General features: G+C 38.9%; 1 protein-coding gene across 4 annotated transcripts in view; it reads left to right on the forward strand.

Annotated features, from left to right (window-relative positions):
- Positions 1–14,006, forward strand: part of LOC133533049 (copper-transporting ATPase 1) — a 100,465-nt gene that overhangs the window by 2,613 nt on the left and 83,846 nt on the right. For 2 of the 4 annotated variants that reach the window (XM_061871975.1, XM_061871974.1), the window contains exon 3: positions 623–656. In XM_061871975.1, the coding sequence (XP_061727959.1) occupies positions 623–656 (34 nt within the window). Of the gene's footprint in view, positions 1–622; positions 657–5,765; positions 6,095–14,006 lie in introns of those variants that run through there. The other 2 variants (XM_061871971.1, XM_061871972.1) reach the window with 1 other exon arrangement.

A 14,006-nucleotide genomic window follows, 5' to 3' on the forward strand; every position in this document is an offset into this window, starting at 1 on the left:
CAACTCCTTTTTAACCCCCTTAGGGGTTGAATTTTCCAAAATCGCTTCTTATCTCTTGTACACTTTATAAATTCAATCGAGTGTGCAAATTTCAACTTTCTAGCTTTTGTAGTTTTGGCTCTGCGTTGATGAATCAGTCAGTCAGTCAGTCAGGACGCAGTTTTATATATAGACTAGCTGTTGTATACTTCGTCAGTGTTGATTTATTTCCCTAAAACACTTTTAACCCCGTTTTAACCCTATAAGGGTCTGAATTTTTAAAAGTGGCCTTTGCAGATTTAATCGAGAATCGTAAAAAATCGTTTCTGGTTTGTATTGTACAACCTTATAATTGATTTTTGATTAAGTGCTGTGGCACAGCGACCCGAAGTGGATCTTGGCCTTCGACACCAAAAAACGCCATGCTTTTCTGTCCAAAGCCGTTTCTGTCCAGTCGACGGGGCCAAGTTCGCTAAGGTCTTTTTGCACTTTGTCTCTCCAGCGGTACCTCGGGCGTCCAGACAGTCTTCGGCCATTTGGAACTCCAAAGTACGCCCTCCAGACGGCACGATCTCCACCTATCCGGACTACGTGCCCGAGCCATCGTGAACTTTTTTGAAATATATGTTTTATTTTGTTGCAGGCGAAACCACGGAAATGCTCGAACAGCCATTAAAGTGAGTATTAGAATAAGCTAAGACAATATAAGTCTGAATTCAACTCTTTTACTTAGAATGCTACGCCATACAGCACTACGAGAGGCAGGGGGCGTGGGGGCAGCTGCCCCCTAGATTTAAATTTGTAACTATAGATGTAATCATATGCCCCTCCACTGGGCCATCCCAGTTGTACTTAGCCTTGGGTACACAGTTTTTATACTGCATTTTTTAGTAAATATTTTCAATTTGACACGAGTTCAGATCGTAAACGTAGACTAGAACTGATATAGGCGGTCGCGCTTCTTACTAAGGTAAATAAGTACCTATAGTACTTCCCTTTCAAATGCTGAACTGTAAGCATCGATATTTTTCTCTCCATGTACATTAAAATTATTCCAGTTAATTGTGGTCATCCGTTGTTTGATAGTTGTAATAAAACTGTGCTTTATTCACGGCTTATCAATATACTCAGTGAAGATAATATTTCGTTGTTTTTCTTAAACTGCACGCCAATACGATTCACTCACTGCCAAGCCCTATACAGGCTTTTCTTTTAATAGTTATTTGGTTATCAAAGCGCCTGTCACATTTGTCAGCGCAATCAATTAACGACAAATATAATGGCTATTAAATTATAAGTAGGCGCTGTTTTTGATGAATGTGAGAACAATATTTTCGAAGGTCAAAATCAAAACTACTCGCTAACTTATAACAACTTATATCCGGTTAAAGTTTTTTCGTCATGTTTTTCAACCAATACTAAGACGGAATAGAGACTGATATGCAGAGATGTATTTTAATATTTGGCGCCCTATAATAAGCACAAATAGTATAGTACATTGTGCAACGAGGGGGGTAAGTGAAATTTTGGATACGAGGGTGGTAATTCCCGATAACCGCAGGCTGGAGGGAATTAAAGACCCGAGTTTGCAATATTCTTACCCCCAGAGTTACACACAATGTTTTTCATCACACTTCCGAAGAAAAAACTAAATTTTAAGCCAAATATTTCTTAAATACGGTGACGTATCTAACATTCGTCCGCCATTTTGTAATTTCTGGGCAGGTTAGGCATCGAAGGCACAGACCTATTTGGTATTCAGCCACGATTGATATTATGCAAAAAATAAAATAAACGGCTGTTAAATTAATCAAATTAAATAATTATAAACATAAACAAAAATATTAATTAATTATAAACATCAGTATTTAAAAAGGAAAACTCATTGATGCTACTAGATTTGTATGAATAAGTGACATAATTGAAAAAGAAAGCTATGACTCCCTAGGGATTTAGAGTTTATTTTTTCACAATCCATAACTCTCGCGGGAATAAAATAAGCCTTTGTCCTTCAGTACACCTGCATGGAATAAGATCTTTTTCGAGCAAGTGTGATGAAAATGCATTTTTTTTGGCGCTCTAGAAACGTGGGACCTGCGCCGCCCTTTGCTGCCCGCCGCCCCGGGCCATGGGCATTTATTTATTATCTTCTTCGCGTTGTCCCGGCATTTTTGCCACGGCTCATGGGAGCCTGGGGTTCGCTTGACAACTAATCCCAAGATTTGGCGTAGGCACTAGTTTTTACGAAAGCGACTGCCATCTGACCTTTCAACCCAGAGGGTAAACTAGGCCTTGTTGGGATTAATCCGGTTTCCTCACGATGTTTTCCTTCACCGAAAAGCGACTGGTAAATATCAAATGATATTTCGTACATAAGTTCCGAAAAACTCATTGGGACGAGCCGGGATTTGAACCCGCGACCTCCGGATTGCAGGTCGCAGGCTCTTACCGTTAGGCCTACACCGCTTTTTTTTTTCTTTTACATAAGTAAAATAAACTAATATACTCTTTATATAAGTAATATAAACTAATTTTTTGAAAGCATTTTTTAATCATCTTGAATAAAAAGACACGACAAGATTGTTTACCTTTTTTCTAATACTAAAAAAACGAACGAACTAATAATTAGTTTTTGAAATCGGCCGGAAGGATCACTACTTGGCTGCTGCTGACTGCCAAATAAGCAATATGTCCCGCACCCGCTAGGGCGGCGCCACGGTCATGCACGGAGCGAATTGGAAATATGGAAATAACGTATTTTCCTTAAGTACCTTAATTAATGATCGGAACGGACGCGGGAAATCCTGTTAAAATCACCGTGTCGTTATAAATTAATGTCATTTGGTGATCGATTACTATGATTTTAATTATAAGTTAGTGTCCGAGCTAAGCCTAAGATTCGGTTTCAGTTTTGGCCAAAAAAAAAATGTTTCGGCCGTAGTTTCGGTTTCGGCCAAAAACGGCCGAACCTTACGAAATGGTACTTCGTCTTCGTACGGTCGGTGGTCCAATTTAAGTAACCAAGTAGCCATACTAATTGTATTTATTATTTAAGCGTATGGCGTAACATTGTAGGCAATATTAATATACTATCTATTTATTAGAAGTCGACATCCATGCCACGCAGCCAACTGATCGCGTCCGGAGTCAAATTGGTATTGAGATCCTCAGGGCTGCCTTGGAAACGTCTCTCTGTGTAGTTTGTTCTTCAAGGCCACCGTCACACAACGGACTCTGTTCCATCCCCATTTGTGACGCATATAATTGCACCTGCCATGACCTGTGCGGATTCTGTTGAGGCGGCACCAGTATTTCCTCTGCAGCGAGAAGCCTTTCGGCTTCCGACTAGGGTTTTGGGTACTTTTGTGGTGACCAGTCGCCGCCTTCGCCCACTCTTCCTTCCACGCCTACTAATTACTAATTGTAAAGGAAAGTGGATACTTATGTTAGGGAACCGAATTATGAAACTAAACTATGTGAAAAAGACCAAAACTTGGAACAAGTAGGAAAACATATTAATATACTAATGCATGTATACGATTATTTTTTAACGATTTTAACATGTCTACAAATGTTTCGGTTTCGGCTAAAACTAGAGCCAAAGACGAATATTCGGTTTCGGCAAAAAACATGTTTTGGGTCGGACACTAATAACTGTAATGACATTCTGCCAATCGTTACTCGGGTAAAGAACCCGTCTGCGAATCGTTGTCGGCGAATCGAAAATCGGCGTATTGTTTGTCGGAAAATCAATAGGGCACCGTACCTATTTATGTATGCAACGTCTTATATGTGTATGATATTGATCGTGACTGAATGTTGAGTCATGTTTTTGCATTTTTTTTGGAAGCGCTGGTGGCCTAAGAGGTAAGACCGTGCGACTTGCAATACGGAGGTCGCGGGTTGAAACCCCGGCTCGTACCAATGAGTTTTTCGGAACTTATGTACGTGTGTACATAAGTTCCGAAAAAGAATGTGTTTGTTATTAACCAGTCGCTTTTCGGTGAAGGAAAACATCGTGAGGAAACCGGACTAATCCCGACCAGGCCTAGTTTACCCTCTGGGTTGGAAGGTCAGATGGCAGTAGCTTTCGTAAAAACTAGCGCCTACGCCAAATCTTGGGATTAGTTATCAAGCGGACCCCAGGCTCCCATGAGCCGTGGCAAAATATTGGGACAACGCGAGGAAGAAGAAGGTTTTTGCATTTTTTTTCGAAAACGATCTTTTCTGCTGAATACAGCACAATCGAGGTTTGAACTCCACATTCGTCGATGGTATTAAAAGAACAGTCTAACAAGATTTTGGCAAAAAAATCATTTTTGGTACAAGTTGTTATCGCTGACTGTACTTTTCTATCCACAAGTATCTAATACTCATCGAGACAATTCTAGAAACCCCGAACATAATTAGGTTGCGTTGTTTTATCACAGAGTTCCTAATTTCCTATGGTCACCTCCTGTCTTCATCATCAGATCAGCTTGATGGTACCATAATATTGCATTATCTCCCGACTTACATATGTATGCAGATTTTCAGCTTCATTGGAAACCGGGAAGTGGCTCAAATTTAACTTGCAAGATTTGACTCGAACAAATATACATAGGTTCATTGCAAGTTAAATAAAAGCTTGTAAAATAAATAAAAATCTGGAGGTTCATTGCAAGTTAAATAAAAGCTTGGAAAATAAATAAAAACAGTTACATATTTCACAGGTATATGTTTTGTTGAAATATTTTTCTTGTTACTCCCGACGCAGATATTAAACAGCAGTAGGTATTCTACACAGAAAAACCTTAATTTATATTATCATACCATAACACAGAAAAACTAGTTACCCAATTACAAACCATTTTAAGTCTTAGCTACTTATGTTTAAAATTGACAATCATTTTGATATCACATCGCAATCTTAATAGGATCTTCAGCAAACAAATCATTTTCAACTCTAATGATTTGTCAATACGACACAAATCACCTTGATATTGTAGAGTTATGTAGTTAGGTTAATTTAAGCAAATTAGAAGCTTAGGTAATTATAATAGAGTTGATATTCCCTTGTGAGATGTGTATGAGATTGTAAGAAATGGCTAAGTGCTTGAATGGGTTGTGCGTAATAGTTTTAGTGATGTGACGATTGTATATTTGTCGATATTTTGTCATGTTCCGGTTTTGCAAGTTTTTGCTATCTGATTATTATAGCATCTCATCAAAGTTAAATAAATACCGGTTATTTAAGTTAATGTACGTTCATTTTATATATTTAATGTCTGGGTCTCACGGAAGTTTTGTTCGCATTGTAGGTGAGATGAATTAGAGTTATTACGATGTATATCAGAAATATGAACATTATCCCCTAGCCGCCCACAGACGCATATAAAAAGGTCTCCGTCTCCGCCTATGAAAAGGTCTCTGTCTCCGACTATAAAGAGGTCTCCATCTCCGCCTATAAAATGGTCTCCGTCTCCGCCTATAAAAAGTATGACAAATCAAAATTGCATTCATCTTTGCAAGTTTCGACGTGTGGGTGGCTAAAGGAGTTCTGAGTGTTAAAAAAATACTGGTTTACTTTTCTTGTACATTTTTCTATATTAAAGACCCGTACATCTTTCATTTATGTTCTCATAAACTAAAATGGTCGCCTCACCTTATCGATTTACGGTTGCTATTGTAATACCTACCTACACGGTTACCACGAGTTGGTATTTGTCATTGACGTTAGCGTCTGCGTGAACTCGATCGCAGTCCATCTCGCTCGAACTGATGGATTGGTGCGATAGAGAGGGAATGCGATCGAGTTCACGCAGACACTAAAGGCGTTGTTAGAATTGTCTCGATAAATATTAGTTGCTTGTGGAAAGAAAAGTAGTCAGCGATAAAACCTTGTACCAAAAATTATTTTTTTGCCAAAATCTATGTATGTTTTTTATCGATATATCGACTCTGCGCATCTCTACTTCCATTGAGCACGGCCTACAGCCTCAGTTCCGTCGTTCGCTCGCTGCGTTACCACGTCTCGCTTTCCCGAAGCGAAAGTTGTCGAACTTCGACGGTCTCGATTCGTATTTCGAAATTAGCTCGGAAATTTGTGAATTGTGTTTGTGTTCTTGATATGTTTGTAAGTTTGTGGTGTTATAAGCTATTATTTGTGGTGTTAAAATTGTGTGGTTGATCGTAATGTTGAATAGGTATATAGGATTAGGTGCTGGTCTATAGTAAAATAATAAAAAGTCTTAGATAATGCGTTTATAATTAGGGGTAAAATGACTAGAAGTTATGTAGAAAAAAAAATAGGGGACATCTTACTTTTTCATCTTATTTTTTTTTCTATCTTACACAGATCAACTTAGTCCCAAACTGAGCAAAGCTTGTACTATGGGTATTAGGCGACGATATATACATACTTATATAGATAAATACGTATTTATATACATAGAAAACACCCATGACTCAGGTACAAATATCTGTGCTCATCATCATCACACAAATAAATGTCGTTACCGGGATTCCAACCCAGGACCATCGGCTTAATTGTAGCAACACAAATAAATAAAAAAGGAAAATATTCGTCACTAAACGAAAGCTGGGCGCCAAGGGAATTTCATTTAGTTTTTTTTTTGCCAAAAAATGCAACGAAGGAACAATATTTTTTATTTAAATTAATCTTATACTTTCTGATAGTGTCTGATCTGCATATAAAATATTGTCTTTGACCCGTGTATTAAACAAGGTGTTTTAAGACCGTTAATTTCAAGGGTGCATTCCTGAGCTGAAATTAAGTAACTGTCTCAAAGAAACCGGTATTCTAGTTAATTCCATTTTGGAGATAATCAATTAATATCTTTTTTTTATATTTGTGCCTTAGGGACTGTACCGACATATTGATTATTGCTTAATGCTTAGTATATGTTTATACATTTGCTACTTAACACAAGTACTATCTCGGACGATCGATATTCGAAATGGAATTGATATGTCATAGTTTTCAATTGTTTGGTGGATTTAAATATAAGGCCCGGGTTACAATGACGCTATTAATTACTTTTTACAATAAAAAAAACTAAAACGAAGAGAATACAAAAAACTATGCCATTCAGTTTCCTTAAATTTACTTAGTCATACCCCGAAGTTAATGGAGATTAGAAAACACTTAGTTATAGTTAAGTAGCGTTTTATTCTTTAATTTTCAACAAAAAAGAACCGACTACGCAAAACAGTTTAAATAATTAAAAAAAAAACAACGGATTGCACTCCGGGAGTGCCGGCAGAAGTGAAAACGAATATTAACGTTATGCATTTTTGATATTTTGGAATGGTTAGGGAATAATTTTGCACGAGTTGCTTTAATTATCAGTATTGTTTACATTTATGTGGTAAAATACAATATTCATTCATTGCGGTCTACTGGCTTCAATGACATTGTAACAGTTTTTCGATCAGGTCACGTGTCCGTCTTACGAATTTTCAATCTGACGAATCTGTCGGTCACGTAACCTGTCGCGAGTTTAACATTTTTTTCCCCATCATAAAAACTGCACAGCGCCGCTAAAGAAGTTTTCAACTTTTTTACTTATTTCTTAAACTCGTTAACTTTATTACTTAGTGTTTAAACTCGTCATTATGCTGTTTTTGGGGGCCATTATTCTGAATGTCAAAAATATGTTAAGATGGTCAATGTCCGTATAATATTTATAAAAAAAAATCCGCCCACCGATGAGCTGAACAGCACCATGTCATCTGCATAGCTTATGTTGTTGAATGCTACCCTGTTCACATGGCATCGATAAGTTCATTAACATACAGATGTAATATCTCTGGTGTTGCAGGCCTCCATAGGCTACAGTGACTGCTTACCATTAGGCGGGCCGTATGCTTGTTTGCCATCGACGTGGTATATAAAAAACCGGCCAAGGGCGAGTCGGACTCGCGTACGAAGGGTTCCGTACCAATAAAAACGGCAAAAAAGTTATGTTTGTTGTATGGGAGCAGACACTATTCTATGGTCGGTCACTATTACCACTACCTAAATAAACGTGTAAGCTCTCTGGGAAAATTTGTCTCGTCAATGTAAATCGTAATTTACAAAGTCAAAATTCAAGGGGCCCATTGATAACCAGTTCGCCAGACGATATCGGTCTGTCAGCGTTTCCGAATAACTGGCAGGCCGATATCGTCCGGCGAACTGGTTATCAATTGGGCCCCTTTACGCCGTGTATAGTACTTAACAGTGTTCTTTAGACAAACGGTCGTACTTTCCGTCGACAGGTCAGCTGGGTAGCCGAACTGTGCGTCATGTAAATGCAAGCATTTGTCCAATTGAACGTTAAGTAGGCTGTCAAGTGCTCTGGCTACGATTGTACGAAACTCATTGGGTTCGGGGTTCAAACTTATGGCCACCCCACACTAAATTAAATGTAAATATTATTATAGGGACATTCTTACACAAATTGACTAAGTCCCACGGTAAGCTCAAGAAGGCTTGTGTTGTGGGTACTCAGACAACGATATATATAATATACAAATACCTGTGCTCATCACCCAAATACTGTCCTTAATATATAATGTCCTTACCAGGATTCGAACCCAGGACCATCGGCTTCATAGGCAGGGTGACTACCCACTAGGCCGGACTGGTCGTTAAACTAGCGTCGTAACAAACGTAACGTAACGTCTTTTGAACGTCAGCGCTATGGAAAATGGCGTCGCTTCGCAGTTGCGTCAACGTTGCGTTGAGCAGCAGCCATAGAGTCGACTAGACGCCAACTTACGAGAGACGTTAATATCAAAGATACATTGATTGGGTAAGATCTAAGACAATTTCGTTGTTCGAATTTCACAGGTAAACGAGATGGCGCTGTACAGCTACATACATTTTGCGGTAACTCTGTCAAAAGTTGACGTTTGACAATTCAGTGACCACAAAACATACGGTGCAGTACAGCGCCATCTGTTTTGGATATCAAAATAAGGGTCACGTTTTTTTGTTAGAATACCTCTTTACTACAATTAATTTTCTTTAATATGTAGTGTGGTATAGCCCTTTCGACCACCAGTCACTATGCCACATATTAGCCCTTATCGCGCTAAAGTAGAATATCTTATCTACTTCGTATTTACCCAACTCTTATGTACTATCAGCTGCACTCTTTATTAACTAACTATATAGACGACCGGTCTGGCCTAGTGGTTAGTCTCCCTGCCTATGAAGCCGATGGTCCCTGGTTCGAATCTTATAGTAAGGGCATTTATTTGTGTGATGAACATAGATATTTGTTTCAGTCATGGGTGTTTTCCATGTATATAAGTATGTATTTATCTAATTCATGTGTTATTCATTCGTCGCTTAGTACCCATAGTACAAGCTTTGCTTAGTTTGGCTAGATCAGTGTAAGATTGTCCCCAAATATTTATTTATTTTTACGCATGTTAATGTATATTATGCTCCTCTTTTTTTAAAATTCTTTAATTATTATAAGAGTTATAAAAATAGTTCTTGGCCCAAGATAATACAAGACATTTTATTTCCGAGTTTCCTCATATCGAAATTCGAGAAGTTCGTGAAACAAATAATATTCCTTGGTTCAAGACCTTTTTTTATCGGTGTATTAGCGATGGTAAAATCGGCAAACGGTATCACGTGCGTTCTGGTATTCCGGAAGCTCATCATCGTAATCGACCAATATTGCGCAGTGATTTGATTGCATTGCCGGCAGGACTTACCAGGCGTATCGAATCGAATCATCATCATCGAATTTTAGGTATAGGGACCGTGCGCGTTGGAGGGTCTGCCATCTTGTGGCCTGAATCGGAACAATAAACATGCACATGTACACATCACGTGTTTTCTTGTGAATAGTAGAGGTTCTGCCATCTTTTGGGCTACATCGGAACAAAAAACATCACATTTACGCCTCGCGCCAAAAATCTGACGGCTCCTGTGCTGCCTCCTACAGTTCATGCACGCTCCCTATTCGATCTGTTCCATATATGATACTGATCTGCCAGCGTCAAAAGTGGGGTTTTTGGTTGAAGAAATGTAACTTTTGACACTGACAGATCAGTATCATATCGGAAACAGATCGAATAACTAAAATTTGAATACGCCTTGTAATCTGCCTCTTTATTGCACAACCTCAGAATAAATGTACATGGAAACACATATAATAATAGATGAAGATAGAGGTAAACAACAGGCGGTCTTAACGCTACAGAGCGATCTCTTCCAGACAACCTTAAGAGAGAAAAGAATTAACATAGAGATTACCAAGAGACAGACCCAGAAATCGCGAAAAATATTATTGTCTCACAGAAATCGACATCGTGCTAACATTGACAATTAAAAACTACTTACTATCTATACTTATCACGGAATGTACTCAAAATTGTCAGTGTCAGGTTGCGTAGCCAACATGCCAATCGTCGGTCCGTAGCGAACGAAAGGCAACTGTCTTGACATTTATTCGTGTGATGAGCATGGATATTTGTTCCCGAGTCATGGGTGTTTAAGTATTTACAAATATTTATATATTATATATATCGTTGTCTAAGTACCCTCAACACAAGCCTTATTGAGCTTACTGTGGGACTAAGTCAATTTGTGTAATAATGTCCTATAATAATAATAATAAAATCCGCAGGGCAGCTTGTGGCGAGCTGTTGGGGAGTAACGACCCCTACGGACCCGAGTACTCCCGAGAGTCGGTCAGGGTCTCCGTCTCCGGCGTGTCTTCGTCGGTCGGAGTAGACTCCAAGGGGACCCGCAGGACTCTCAGCTTTGGCTTGCCTCCATTGGCCGTCCAGAGAGGAGTCGTTAGAGTTAAATGCTCCAGGGGTGGAAGTGAAAACTTGCATAAGACGCGAGTTGGCACAGTGGCTGTTATCAGCCACTGGGTAGAAAGCGGCGTACACCTCTCGACACCCCTGAGCCGCTCACACCGGTGTTGCTCCTGGTCGTCTTCACGACGGCATTTTCAGGGGCCCATCTAGTGGGCGGCGAGTCACCGCCTGCCTCGATAACTAGTGAAAACATTGTTATGGCAGGTGTCCGGACCTCTTTGCAATAACTCAGTCTCATTGTCCTCCCAAACTTCAATCCATAGACCGTTATACTGTTCACTTTTTCTACAATAGTCCCAATGCCTGCTGCGACCGGTTCATGGGTGTCTATTGTTGGGCCTGTGAACGGATTGTAGCAGGCGTTATACATGACATTAAAGCTCTCCAAGGGGCCTCTACGTGTTGGATCTATATCCCCACGCAAGCCTATCAAAAGACCGGGATTTATAGGCCCGTGAAATCCAAGGAGATACAATAATAAAAAAACTGTCACTGTCGCACTAATATAGAAGAGTAGTAGAGAGAGATGACTACGCTACGGACCGTTAACGATTGGCACGTTGGCACCCAGGCGTCAATTGTCAGCATGGTAAAATAGGCGCCAATCCATGCTTAACCATATTAATCTACTTATGAACCTCTTCAGTTAAATGGTAGACTTGGTAGACCTTATAACTCAATAATTGGACCCGGGTACGTCCTTAAACTACGTCCACAAGAGAGGTACGGGCATTCTGAATGTCATTTCGTTTTGTGTGGTAGGGCACAGCACAGCGGATGTCATTCCAGATCTAGAGCAGAGACCAACTGGGGAAGTACCTTACAGAAAACCGCAGCCAAATAACACTTCACTAGACCCTACTGATAGTGTTGTGTTCCTGCCGGTGAGCAAGTTCGCCAGAGCTCAACGAGGATGCGGAGTGTTAGAGTCGGGAACGCGCATGTACGTAACTCCTCTGGAGTTGCAGGCGTACATAGGCTGCGGAGGCTGCTTACCATCAGGCGGGCCGTATGCTAGTTTGCCACCAACGTAGTATATAAAAAAAATAGTGCGTTGAATAAAAAGTATTGCGACTCAAATCGGAATAGATTCAATAAAAGTCAAGTACGGGTTCACTGAATATCATTACCTACTTAATTAATCATTGTTACGAAACAAAATTAAATTATACTACAGTGAAACTGGAATACATACAAGAAGGGCTCTTCTTATTTACTCCTATTTAAATAATATTTTGATTCAGGCAACAAGTATTACAAATACCTTAGACTAATAATATATACATATACATTTTATAAAATTAAAACTAAACACTATTTATACTATTAGATGTATTAGAACAAATTAAATTATTTCTAGAAAATATTTTTAATTTGTTTTTATTTCAAGTAGAAACACTACTATATAAATTATAAACTGTAATATACTAAGAAAAAGTGACCAAGGCCTCCAGTGCCCCAGGCTGGAATCGAACCAGCGTCCTCTGCTATCGCGGCAGGTGCCTGAGTCACTCAGCCACCGGTCAAGAATATATATCTTTCGGGTTTGACTGGCCCACGGTGTATATTGTACTCAGTTCTTCTTTTTTGTTGAAAAACATAAAAGATAGTTTAAAATTGTGCGCATGATCAGCTCCAGACCGCATCGAGCTCGCTTTTACCTCGTTCGGTAACCACAGCGACTTTCACCCGCGAATTGGAGCGGTGGCGCAACCGATAATGATCGTTTATCATGGGTGATATTTACTATATATTCCTTCAGTCTTTCGCAAACTAATTAACACCGTTCTGAAGATAATCAATAATTGTTTTTATCTGATTTCCCAATGGCTTACACGTGCCTTAGATTACTCGTTTGATATAAAATACCGCTACGGATTTCTGCACCTGGGCATTTCTAATTAAAGATGTACAGTCAACCTCAAATTAGTGTTTTAAACAATCGTGATATAATAGAGAGCTTTTCAGCCGAGTACAGTGTTTAGGCAACGAAGCTTGCTGAGTTGCCTAAGTGAGGTACGAGATTGAAAAGCTTGATTATATCACTATTGTATAGAATACTTTTTCTACAAGTCATCAAAAATAATATTTTGTTTTACTATAAAACCTAAATAAATAATGAAAATTGGTAGTATCTAAGTAGGCAAAAACACATAAATGCGCGAAATGCGCGATACCGGTTTTTAAGAGAACATTTTCATGAAGTTCTTGTCAGATTAACCGGTTTAGAACAATAAAAATCGGTTTATTCCTACGTATGGTGTCTTTGTTTACGCGGCACACCGCCGGCCGTCGGCTATCGCGTCAATTCTCGTCGCTCGAATAAACCGGTTTATCAAGGTTACAATAAAGTTCGTCGTCGCTCGTCGGTAAAGTTCTTTGAACGTCCGCGTTATTATGAAATTTCGGAGTAAAACTTAAATAAACCGTTATATATCACTATTTTATAAACCGGTTCCGAGCCATAGTTATTCCAACTGTATGGATGGGATGTGCAGCAAAAGCACTTCACAACTCTTTTGTCCTTTTTTACAAGCTTTTTAATCTTTTTATTAACTTGCAATGTAATAATAAATAATAATAAAATGCTTTATTGCACACTACAAAAAAAAATGGTACAAAGTATGTAAAGGTATAAATATGTAGGTAACAACAGGCGGACTTATCGCTAAACAGCGATCTCTTCCAGACAACCTTCAGATAGAGAAATGGCGAACGTAATCAAGGTAACGGGTGGTGCAAAAATAAAATAAAATACTAAAATAAAATACACTACAAATATTTAATATATATAGGTATACTACATTTATTACTATATATAAACATGTACCTATGTATATACGGGTCAAATTTGATCAACTTCCCGGTTTCCGATGAAGCTGAAAATTTGCATACACATGTAAGTCGGGTGACAATGCAATATTATGGTACCATCGAGCTGATCTGATGATGGAGACAAGAGGTGGATATAGGAACTCTGCGATAAAACGACGCAACCTAATCGTGTGTTCGGGTTTTTAGAATTGGCTCGATGAGTATTAGTTGCCTGTGGAAAGAAAAGTACAGTCAGCGATAAAAGCTTGTATCAAAAATGTTTTTTTTGCCAAAAACTTATGTACTCGTAAAGATAAAGTTTTATGACCAATCAATGGAAATGATATTTCACCAACTATACGATCTATAACGATTAGATA

Source organism: Cydia pomonella, chromosome 28, assembly GCF_033807575.1.
Source record: "Cydia pomonella isolate Wapato2018A chromosome 28, ilCydPomo1, whole genome shotgun sequence".
NCBI classification, from domain to species: Eukaryota; Metazoa; Arthropoda; class Insecta; order Lepidoptera; family Tortricidae; genus Cydia; species Cydia pomonella.